The sequence below is a fragment of the Monomorium pharaonis genome, chromosome 10 (genome assembly GCF_013373865.1).
Source record: "Monomorium pharaonis isolate MP-MQ-018 chromosome 10, ASM1337386v2, whole genome shotgun sequence".
Classification (NCBI taxonomy): Eukaryota; Metazoa; Arthropoda; class Insecta; order Hymenoptera; family Formicidae; genus Monomorium; species Monomorium pharaonis.
In genome coordinates, this window is record NC_050476.1 from 10,461,489 (window position 1) to 10,474,388 (window position 12,900).

General features: G+C 38.2%; 2 protein-coding genes across 2 annotated transcripts in view; one reads left to right on the top strand and one right to left on the bottom strand.

Moving 5' to 3' along the window:
• Positions 1 to 12,900, bottom strand: part of LOC118647620 (gustatory receptor for sugar taste 43a-like) — an 88,291-nt gene that overhangs the window by 18,732 nt on the left and 56,659 nt on the right. Inside the window, exon 2 of the mRNA XM_036292860.1 lies at positions 3,253 to 3,469. Coding sequence (XP_036148753.1) covers positions 3,253 to 3,469 — 217 coding nt within the window. The remainder of the gene's footprint in view (positions 1 to 3,252; positions 3,470 to 12,900) is intronic.
• On the top strand, positions 5,574 to 8,074 carry LOC114255131. The gene is made up of 2 exons (XM_028192989.2): positions 5,574 to 5,849; positions 6,300 to 8,074. Exons 1-2 carry the CDS (start codon positions 5,777 to 5,779, stop codon positions 6,914 to 6,916), a joined length of 690 nt encoding a protein of 229 aa, XP_028048790.1. The 5' UTR covers positions 5,574 to 5,776; the 3' UTR covers positions 6,917 to 8,074.

Genomic DNA, 12,900 nt, shown 5'->3' on the forward strand with positions numbered 1-12,900 from the left:
AGTCATATTGAGACCCATTTGGGGGCGGCGCTCAGTAACCCGAGACAAAGCTCGGGGAGAGCAGGAGGCCGTCTTGGAACTTTGGTGTCCTAGTCAGGGGAACGGAAGACCGTTTTGAGACTACCCTCTCGGATTGTCGGGACGACAATGTCGAAGAAGGAGGGTAGTATTACGCCCGCGCTGCTGGACGCTCGGTATTGAGGAGGCCATGTGGCGTTCCTTGACGACGGGCTACTGTTTAAAAACAAGTGCGACTTGACCCCGAGCTGTCAAACCGTTCGGACGTATTTCTTTGTACTACCGTGTTACATTAAAAAGTTGTTAAAGTTCTTAGTGGTGTCTCAATTCATTCCGAGAGTTAGAGCGGGGAGCGAGTGCAACAGTATATTTATAGCAACATTTAAAGAATTGCTAGATATTTATAGCAAATTAAAGAATACCTAGTAATTTTTTTTAGTAATAATCAATAGTTTTATAGGAGCATGCATTTTTATTCTTTAGTGTCATAAAGAACCCAAAATGCCAGCTATGTGATTTGATTGAAATGTGCTACATTAAATTATATACGCGCTGGACCCACGAATCCCATTTTATTATTTATTTTACTAATTTCTTAATATTATTGAGTCGGAAAAAGCCTTTTCATATTTTATTCCTTTAATTTATTATTATTTTTATTATTTAATTTATTTTTTTTGTCTTAATTTTGTAATTTACACTTTCCCGTTCTTGCGAAGAGAATAGGTGACTTAATCCTGGTGAAAATGTAAAATCGGAGCGTAAGTTGAATGTAAAGGGAGAGTAAGAGCGTAAGTCGAATGTAAAGGGAGAGTAATAGAAGCGTTAACAAACTTTCTACAAAGCGTAAATTAAAACAATGAAATGTAAAAGAAGCGTTAACACTTGTTTTACATTTTATTGTTTCAATTTACGCTTCGTAGAAGATTTGTTAACGCTTCTATTATTCGACCTTTATATTCGACTTACTACCATTTGAGGTAGGGCAGTAAGGACCGAACACCCTTAATTAATTGATAAACGGAGTAAATGAGTTCCAAACACGAGGAGGAGCACGCTGTACCTCCGTGGTACCGGAATCTCCTATCCTCAACTCCTGTATGAAAAACTCAATTACGGAATGCGGGCAATTAAAAGAAGTGGGCGATAGTTGCGCGCCCCGCGACTAAAAAACGTGAATAAGAGGGCAAAACTTCATCTGGCGACCATAAAATAAAAAACGATAATTAATTAGTTATCAAATTAGATGACAGGCGTTAGATGAATTATTGCTTCTCTTTCCGCGCTCTTCACCACCGAACGCCCTCACTTGCGGGTATATAAGCCGTGATTTTCGAGCAAAATTAGAGATTTTGCCTCCTTGTCTCGCGCCGAAAGGTCATAAGACGTGTTCCGTACTGATTCTCATACTTATAAAATTTCGCGATTTTTCTCGTTCGAACTTAGAATATTTTTAAGACTACATATTCGAACTTAGAATATTGCGCGGTACTCGGAGAGACTCGAGGTGGCAATTTCTCCTTTGCGTTATTAATTAGTTTTTTTATATTTATAGAACGCGATCATAGCAAGCGTCGTGCGTGCGAGACACATAAGTGTGAAGCTGGAAATTTGTGAAGGTGCGAGTTCTCTATTTTTTCATAAACTTCTTCTTCATTAAAACCAGTGCAATTAAAATTAAGTTTTTCTTTTTTCTTTTCTTTTCCTCCTTTTCTCCGCGTCACGGAATTACGTGTGTGAGATAATCGGTGGTGCTTCGACCCCCTTTTTTTATTATTCTCCCTTCAGACATCGCAAGTGGTGAAACATAGCGCATTGCTGTGTTTTGCGAGGAGCACGGCAGCTCCCGTCCCCCGCTAAGTGAGCGCGTTTCAGCGTTCTCTCGCGGCCCTTCGGAGGATTGCGCTTTCGATTTCTTTCTCTCTTTCTCTTTGTCGTTACCTATCCCGTGGGAGACAGCTAAGCCAACGGTGCGGGAAGGTGCGCGCTGAAAAGCGTACGTCCTTCCCCATCAACCGCCCCTGCAAAGTCGCAAGACTTTAGCGTAGGCGCGGGGCTACGGGCGCGCTATATGCGTTCCGCCATTCTTGACAGCACCGGAGCGGACATCAACAACGGTGCCGCTACCAAACCTGGTGCCTCCACCCACACTCATGGTGGTATTCGTCTCCCTTCCTAGACCGATCCATGATCTTACAGTGATCCAGCGACCAGCGTATAATAAGCGTCACGCGAAGCACCAACCGAACGCGCCGCTTAACAAATCAAGTCAATAAATCTATTATACTAAGTATCTGTTAAAATTATAAGAACTACAAAAGATATGGCATTCCCCATCACAGGGCGGGAACATCAATTAAATAAAACTATATGTAATTCAAATTCATATAACCGTGCTGCACCTGCAACTTTCTCTCTCTGTTTCCGCTCGGCAGAGAAGAGCTTAAACTATTATAAAAATTCGGAAAAATAATAATATTCGCAATCCTGACCCCGCCGGACGTAACAATACTATAAATGTTGAGAGAACATTTCTAATGACATGTTCAAAACAATTTCTTTAATGACCTTTTCTCAATGATTTTTCTATGTTTTATGAATAATATGCTAATATGAACATTAAATGGCATTAAGAACTTTACAACTTTGGTTTTACTTGTCCTAAATAACATTTAATAAGTTTTATTGAAATTGAATCTTAGCTCATTTTATCATTACACTGGAGTCCCGTTAGTAGTTTTTTCCGGGCTCTAGTCTACTAACGCGGAATGATCTCTTATTACTGGATTTGATTCCCACTCCGTGAATTTCAGGGACATAACGGCATTGTCATCTAGCCAGTTTATGATTATGTTTCAAGACTTAATGTATTCGGAATTTATTTATAAAACTGAAAAATGTATTTAAACTTAATAAATATATAAAAAACATTATTAAACAAAATTTAGCTTTGATCGCAAATTTTATTTTTATATTAAGCGTATTTGTTTTTATTTTTCTAAAATATTAGCCATTTTTTAAATAAATTGATTAGATCACAGTCTAACATAAATCTTAATGTGCATAAACACGTAACTACAAAAATTACTTACTACGATTGCATTGCTATCCCCCACTTACGCTACTCATCTGCGCCGAGTGCATGTGGAAGGAATTGTTTCTACTAACGCGGAGTTGACTAACGCGGGGTTCCAGGATACGCGTATTACGAAGGGTCAATTAAATTATACTTACATCGACTAGTTTATCGATAATTGTTTGTACGTCTTTCCAGTATAGGATCGAGCTGATGATAGAGGCGGCTGTGAGACTCATTAAGCCTACTACATCGCTGGTAGTAACGATCACAGTATTTTGTGACTTAAGTCGGATACTGTGCTCCCATCCATCTTTCAAATCGCGCCAAAAACCCCAAATTTGGGTGCCGATTAGGCACGTCAGTAAACAAATACTGCAACACATTAGTTTAATTACGTCACCTACTTATAAGAATTAATGTCTATGTCATATCTAGTAAGATATTCGCTTATTTTGTGAAAATTGATTGTCGAAAATGTTCTCTCGCGTTTTCAGTTATATTCTGTTTAATTAACATTCGTGACGCAAAGAGAGAAAAAAATTGTATCGGAATTATAGCTCGCTCGCCACCAATGATCATAAGAATACGCTATCGCCAGTTTCTCAACTTTAGAACGAAAAAATCGTAGAGTCCATAAAATGTAAGTTATTTAAATCTCGTATTTTATATGAGTCAAGTATAATCCATAATTATTAAATATTATGTTAAATAATATTTTCTATTGTAATATTTTCTATTGTACTTGCTTTTTTGCCCGCGCTATGCGCGGGTTTCCCTCCCCCCCGCCCTTTTTTGCGAAGGTTTGGGGGAAATGCGTTTACCAGTTGGATTACCGTCCGTCCCCGAGTAGAAAATGGTTAAGGTTTGCCTGCATTTTGCTCCGGACGTTATCAGGTAATGCCATGGCATGCCTTATTATGGAAAGCCTGATCCGGATCTATTAGTGCTTGGATCAGAGTTGCCATATTGTGGCATTCTCTGTCAGCGCCATAATGAGAGCTGCTCTATTAGCGCTTGATTGAGGAAATCCTTATGCGGCCCTGATTGAGTTTTGTTTAAAATTTTCTATCGAATATGCTCATGGTAGCTAGTGACATAAAAATCATTGAGTTATATTATTTTGAAGTTACAATTTATGTTAACCCAGACAGCACAGGACATCCTATGGACGTTCATTTTGTGTCCATTTTGAGTCCACACATCCATGGACATGAAATGGACGTCCATCATATTTCCGATTTCAGACATTCATCAATGGCCAATATTTGGACATCTATAGAATATTCGATCTTGGGCCTGTATTGTCGATTTTTAATTATTAAAATAGTCTTAATTACTATCTCAATACACACGATATTTCCGGACCCTTATACAATGAGTCCCAATAAACATAAAACATAGCAGCAACATTGCAGCAATGTTATAACATTGTAGCAATATTACAGCAATATTACAAAATTGCCGCAATGTTGCTACAATATTCTGTGTTTGCTGGCGTCGTTCATGTCCGTCCTTAATTTTTATCATTTCTATATATATAGAATCTAAATATATAGAAATTATTAAATAATTTGTATGTATCATCAAAATATATATATATATTTATATATGTAATATTTTCAAATTTTATCGGTGCCTATATTTTATATATAACTTTAAATATATTTATAATATCGATCTGTATTATTAATAAATAAATATGTATATATATACATTATAATATATAATATATACATAAATCTCTTAATCATAATAATTTATAATATTGATTTATTATGTTGTATTTTGTTTCATATAATAAATATATAATTTGATTCTGTATTTCAAATTTATTATTGCTCATAATCTTCTCCTTTATATTTTTTAAACATTTATTTTAGCAATAATTACGAATACTAGAGCACTAAAAAATATGTCCATTTGAGGTCTTTTCAGATCCATTTCTGGTCCATTTCAGGTTTTTGGATGTCCAATGGACGTCTGAAGTTGTGAACAACGAGCGTCCATAGGACGTCCACTGGACGTCCCTCTAACCTTATTTGGTTACTCAATGGACGTCCCGATGTCCAAGCTCGGACGTCCAGTGGACGTTCAATGAACGTCCATGTGCTGTCTGGGTAGTGAATGTGTTTAATCATTGGCTGATCAGCTTAAATTCACTACTTGATACGCGTACCAAGTGCTCGGTGTAAATTAGGGCTCTGTCTAATCAGTAGCATAATGGGCGCTAGACAAAGAAAAAAATTGGCCCGGACCATGTCTCCTCTTTGTCTTTCTGCCGGACACTTTTCAACAGCTTTTTGCAGGAAATGCGCAGTTCATGCTTTATGTTAATGATTTTTACAAAATTTGGATTAACCCACTATTGCAGCAAGCTCTTTAATTGAAAAAGGCCCAAAAGAAATAATCAAACCATAATAGGTCCAAAATTTGGTTTATTTCGGACTTTCTATAAATGTCCGAAATTGTGACAAACGTATATCCCATGGACGTCCATTAAAGGACTTTCTATGAACGTACAAAGTTGTGCCAAACGTATATCCTATGGATGTCCATCGAATGTCCAACGGACCTTATTTGGCTCTTAATGGACGTCCGAATGTCCAGAAGCGGATATCCATTGGACATACAATGGATGTCCTTGTGTTATCTGGAAATTGTTATTTGAAATAAAAAATAATGGATCATGTGGAAAAAATTAGAAAATTAACACGAATACGTGTTAAAAGGTTTCGTGCGATTCGAAAAACAGGTACGTACATATCAAATTGTTAAATTTATAGGTAATATTGTTATATTAATAAGTTATTATATGAATATTCTAGGACTATTAATTCGTTCTCGAACTCTGAGAACTTTATATGTATATCCGGATATAATTCGAATTCGTAACGGATTAAAATCCACTCAACGAATTAGAATCTTAGATTCGAATCAAAATATTTGTACATACGAATCTTACAGATAGCGTAAGCGATATTTAAATCAGATTAACAGCCATAGAATACTTTTTATATATTAATAATGCAGTAAAATAAGGATCTCTATATTATCAATGTGTATATTTGTTAGATCACTTTCAAAGAAAAATTATGAAAAATGTAAAAATAAAGAAATGCCATAAATATTTACTATTAACATTTACATAACATGAGCATAAGACTTATATAGTGTATACATTTACGAAAAAAATTGATTTTAGATGAAAATTATTCAATATCAGGACCATCGACGTCCATTGGCCAAAAATGGTCATCGATGACAAATTTTGATACAAGTAAGAGTGAAAAAAACTCTGATGAATGTGGAAGTCAAGAAAACTGTTTTGTAAGTAAAAGTGCAAGTGAAGAAAACATGGATTTAAATGAAAGCGCAGGAAATGAAGTCGACATTAGTGATGAGAGTAATAATGACGGAAGTAAAGGTGATGTTGATGGGAGCGATTTCAGTCAACATGATCAATACAGTGATGCTGACCAATATGATGAAGAAGATATTGAAGAAGAATGCAATGAAATTGAAGTGCTTCGAGAATGGGCTATAAAATCTAATATTAAACATACACATTTGAATTCTTTACTTCAAATTCTTAGGAGAAGAATACTTCCAGAATTGCCAAAATCGTCTAAAACTTTTTTAAAAACTACATCTGCTGAATATGAGATAAAACAATTCAAAAAACCGAATGATATTGTTATTGACGAATTTGTATACTTTGGAATCGCTAAACATCTTCAAAAATGTGTAAATGAAGATCTGCATCAAAAAAATATGCTGTATTTACAATTCAATATCGACGGATTGCCTTTGTTTAAGTAGTCAACAATTTTGGTCAATCTTGTGCAAAATTTATTTTTATCCGGATATAAGTATATAAAGTATTTCCTGTGGCTATATTTGCGGGTACCGAAAAGCCAAATAATATAAATGAATATTTATCAAGCCTAATCGAGGAATTGAACGAACTCTTACAGGAAGGAATAGAAATAAGTGGAAGAATATTTGAAGTGCATATTAAGTGCTTTGTATGTGACAGACCAGCACGCTCATTTATTAAGTGTATAAAAGGTCACGGTGGATATTATTCGTGCGAACGCTGTACTATTTGCGGAGAACGATACAAGAAACGAATGGTTTATATTTCTCCAAATTGTGATGAGAGAAGTGACAGATCTTTTCGAAATAAAGCTCAACCCGAGCATCATATCAACATCTCGCCTTTAATTGAAATACCTCAACTTGATATGATTATATAATAATTTTGTACTGGACTTTATGCATCTTTGCTCTTTAGGTATAATGAAAAAATTATTAATTCCTTATTGGTTATAGGAGGCAATCGAAGCACTAAGTTAAGCCAAAATAGTAGGTGTCGATTGTCCCAGATTTTAATTAATTTGCAATCACAAGTACTGAAGGATTTTCAACGGACTACAAGGTCACTATTTGATGTTTTGAAATGGAAAGCTACCGAATTCAGCTTTTTTTATTATACTGCGGACCAATTGTTTTAAAAAGAATCTTTCTGAGTAAACTCTACAAACATTTTCTTCTTTTTCACGTTGCGTGTCGAATATTATGTTCAGAAAATTTAGCTTTGAAATTTCACGAACAGGCCAAAATTTATCTTACACGTTTCGTTCAACTATCACGTAATTTATATGGAACAGAAAGTCAAATAATAAATATGCACAGTCTTATCCATTTAGCTGATGATGTTGTAAACATGAAATGCCCTTTAAGTAAAATTACAGCGTTTCCATTCGAAAATGCATTAGGAAAGATTAAAAAATGCTTCGAAGTGGTAACCAGCCTTTACCTCAAGTATGTCGTCGACTCCATGAGACATTCTTTCCCAGATAGCACAAGGACATCCATTGTATGTCCAATGGATATCCGCTTCTGGACATTCGGACGTCCATTAAGAGTCCAAATAAGGTCCGTCGGACATTCGATGGACGTCCATAGGATATACGTTTGGCACAACTTTGTACGTTCATAGAAAGTCCTTTAATGGGCGTCCATGGGATATACGTTTGTCACAATTTCGGACATTCATAGAAAGTCCTAAATAAACCAAATTTTGGACTTATTATGGTTTGATTATTTCTTTTAGGCCTTTTTCAATCAAAGAGCTTGCTGCAATAGTGGGTTAATCCAAATTTTGTAAAAATTATCGATATAAAGCATGGACTGCGCATTTCCTGCAAAAAGCTCTTGAAAAGTATCCGGCAGAAAGACAAAGAGGAGACACGGTCCGGGTCAATTTCTTTCTCTGTCTAGCGCCCATTATGCTACTGGTTAGACAGAGCCCTAATTTACACCGAGCACTTGGTACGCGTATCAAGTAATGAATTTAAGCTGATCAGCCAATGATTAAACACATTCACTAGTTATTTACTATTTGATACGCGTACCAAGTGCTCGGTGTAAACTAAGTCAGAGACAGCGGTTGACTCAGACCAATTGCTGTATCACTCTTTTGGTCGGAAAAAGAAACAAAAAAAAAACACACAAAAACGAAAAAGAAAAAAAAGAGCAAGAAACGAAAATAAAAAAACGAAACGATAAAAAACAAAAAAGAAACAATAATATATTATAACAAACATTTAAAAAAATACCAATAATTAATAATGTTAATAATAAATAAAAAAATAATACGTATTATTTCATATTACATATTTCATATTATATCTAAAAGTAGAACAATTAAAATAAACCTTTTGAAAATTAAAAATAATATAATTTATTATTATTTATAAATTAATGTTAATTAGAAATATTTTAAATAATATATATATATAATTTACAATATTTCTTTTAGATTACATAATAAAAATAATAAAGATAAATTATATAAAAGTAAGATCCAAGTGCGGACATAAATCAGATATCGAGCATAGAACGTTCTGAATAGAACATCTGTTTTAATTCCAATAATGGATATCCTTTAAATGTCTATTTTATGTCCATGGACATGCGGACCTGAATTGGACTTAAAATGGACGTCCTTGGAACATCCAGTGCTATTCGGGTTACTAATAAGGAAATGGCTGCATTACCATCCGCTATTAGTGATATAAAAGTTAAACGCATGTTACCCTCCGGACAGATACATGTTAAAAAGCTACGCTATAAAGAAGCCATTCTATCATGTAATTCACCAGGTAACACAGTTTTAAAAATGGCTGAATTATACAAATAGATAAAATTCATATTCCACCAAATAAAAATAATAATGCTATTCAAATTTCTGGGAATATATTAAATCCAGACAAACCCATATTTATATATCCTTCACAGTCATTAAATAGTGTGGAAAGTTAATAAATCTCCAATTAGAAGGACATATACACTTCGATCAGTCATTTCAAAAATGGTTTATTTTCAAATCGATAGCAGTTATGATCAAACAAAAAGTTATGTAATGCCATTTCTTCACCAATAAAAGTTTAATTTTAATAATTTGTGCGTGTTCGTGATTCATTATATATTGAACTCGCGCCGTCCCGTCAGATGGCAGCATCTATCCGGCTAGTGTAAGCTTGTACACATCTTCATGTGCACTTACACAAGACCGGTGGGAGGCCTACGACTTCCCATCGGTACGAAGAAGCATAATATCACAATAAGTATCGCGCTGACGGGGGTATACAAAACTTCGTAAACTAACGCTGCTTAGGACTAAAAGTAAATACAGATTAATACTAAACGTAGTACATGAAGAACGGTCGTTGCCGGAATAGTAATTACAATGGTTCACGGGCGTGATCTTAAAAGTTAATGTAAACTGTTTAAATTAAACAACTAATGCTGAATAAACTTATTTATCTAAATTGATTTGTACTTCTTTCTTTGGTCCGGAATAGGTCTTAAGACATCCTTGAGAGTTCGCAGGTAACGAAGGCTTAAGTAATTGGTCGTTCGCAGCAGGCTCGCTCAACGTAGGAACCTCATCGGTATCTCCAGGTAGCAGGTGTGCAGGCTTAAGACGCTCTACGGAGACAGAGACCGCTCTGTCGTTCACTTCTACGGAGTAGACTTTGTCAGAAGTTCGTTCGAGAACCCTGAAGGGGCCGGTGTACGGCCGCTCCAAAGGCCTCTTTACGTTGTCCTTGCGAATGAAAACGTGCGAGCAAATCGAGAACTCCTTAAAGCAAAATGCGCGCTTCTTATGATGGTGCGCAACCGGAACAGGCTTAACCCGACGCATGTGCTGTCGGAAATCGTTAACAAATATTTCAGGATCCGGTATGAAATCCTCCTGGAGAAAGAATTCTCCGGGGACTCGCAGAACCGTGCCGTAGAGAAATTCGGCTGGAGAAACCTTGGTGTCTAAACGTACGTGAGTACGCAGGCCGAGCAACACAGTAGGTAGAACATCCGTCCACTGAGGTGAATCATGGCACATGATGGCCGCTTTCAAGGAACGGTACCAACGTTCGATAATGCCGTTGGAAGCAGGGTGGTAAGCCGCTGTGCGGATGCGTCTGCAACCAATCAACCTAAGTAAGGATGAGAATAGTTGGGATTCAAATTGAGAACCCTAGTCGGTAGTCAGTATACGGGGTGCGCCAAAGCGCGCGATCCAATTCTCATAGAAGACCTTTGCCACGGTCTGAGCGGTAATATCCGCAATGGGAATGGCCTCTGGCCAACGCGAAAACCGGTCGATAATAGTCAGACAATAACTAAACCCTCTACTTGCTTGCAACGGACCAACAATATCTACGTGGACATGGTCGAAACGCCCGTCCGGAGCGGTGAACTGCGCGGGTTCGAGCTTGACGTGTCGAGACACTTTGCACTGCTGACAGTCGATGCAATTACTCGCCCATTGGGCGACGTCACGATGCAAGTTAGGCCAAATGTATCGTTGCCGGATGACGCGATCCGTTACTTTAGCGCTAGGATGCGCGGGGTTATGAAAAAGGTCGAAAACCTGTCTCCGAAGAGATACCGGAATGTAGGGACGAATAGCGTTTCCAGACAATTCACAGTAGAGCTCTGTGTTGGAGGAACCCCAGATGAGTTTCTTTAATTTGAGGGACGAGGAACCGGAATTCAACAAATGTTTGAGTTCGTCGTCGTCTTTCTGCCGGGCGGCCAGATCGACTAACTCGAATTCAACAGGGAGGCGGAGAGCCTCGATACGCGAAAGGCTATCAGCGACCACGTTGTCCGAACCCGCAAGGTACTCGATAGAGGTAATGAACTGAGCTATAAAAGATAACTGACGCGCTTGCCTCGGGGAGGCTTTATCTGACCGTTGATTAAAAGCGTAAACTAAAGGCTTGTGATCAGTGAGAACCTTAAACTCTCGACCTTCGAGGGAGTGCCGAAAGAATTTAATGGATTCATAGATCGCGGTAAGCTCACGGTCGTAAGCGCTATAGTTTCTCTGCGCTGGAGTGAACTTTCTGGAAAAGAAAGCCAAAGGTTTCCACCCAGCTGAAGAACTTTGTTCGAGGACGGCTCCCATAGAAAAGTCAGAAGCGTCTGATACTAAACGTGTGTCAGCGGACGCGTAAGGGTGAGCCAATAACGCGACGTTAGCCAGAGCTGTCTTTGTTGCAACGAACGCGGTTTCGGCCTCAGGAGTCTAAACAATCTCACGTTTGTCATTTTTGCGAAAATCGATAAGATAGGTGTGTAGGGGTGCCTGGACGCGAGTTGCGTGCGGGAGACTACGCCTGTAAAAATTGACGGCGCCCAAAAAACGTCGTAATTCAGCCACCGTTTGGGGCTTAGGGAAATTGCTGATTGCGGCCACTTTCTCCGGAGAAGGCTTGATCCCCTCCTTATCAACAAGATGGCCTAAAAACGTTATCTGTTGGGCACCTAAAATACATTTAGAAGGGTTAATAACTAAACCAAACTCTTTAAGTCTTTGGAAAACAATACGTAGATGTTCCCTATGCTCCTCCTCAGAAGAGGAAGCAATAAGAATATCATCGATATATACAAAGGCGAATTCTAAATCCCTCAGAGCGTGATGGATATAACGCTGGAATGTTTGCGCGGCGTTCCGCAACCCGAAAGTCATGCTAACGAATTCGAATAAACCGAACGGCGTTATCACGGCTGTTTTAGGAACGTCGGACTTGGCCACCGGAATCTGATGATAAGCCTTGAACAAATCGAGAGACGAGAAAATATTCTTTTTGAACAAGTTGGCGGAAAAATCATGTAAATACAGAATAGGGTATTTATCCGGTATGGTCATAGCGTTTAAGCGACGATAGTCACCACAGAGACGCCATTCTCCGCTCTTCTTACGAACTAGATGAGCCGGGCTGGCCCACGGGCTACTGGATGGCCTACAAATGCCTAGTTCCATGAGCCTTTTAATTTCCGTCTTAGCTGCCTTGAATTTGTCGGGGGGTAGCCGACGAGGACGCTCCGCAGTGGGAGGACCGGAAGTAATAATGTGATGTTCGACAGCACATGCGACGGGCCGACTGCGCGGAACCGGTGACTTCAGGGAAGTCTGAAAGAATATCCGCGAACCTGGACTGCTTATCTACTCTATGGAGATTTTTATCACAGGCACGTCGATCACACGACCGGAAGTCGAGAGAGAGGTAACACCGTCTACAAGTTGACGCCGATGTAAGTCTACTATTAGTTTGTAATGTGTCAATACATCCGCACCAAGGATCGCGAACGGCACGTTAGCGATGCGAAAATTCCAGACAATGGGCCGACGCAAACCCAAATCCAAGGTGAGACGGCGTTCACCAAACGTGTCGATTTTAGTGTTATTAGCTGCGAACAGCTTGAGCTCGGAAGGAGCCTGTCTA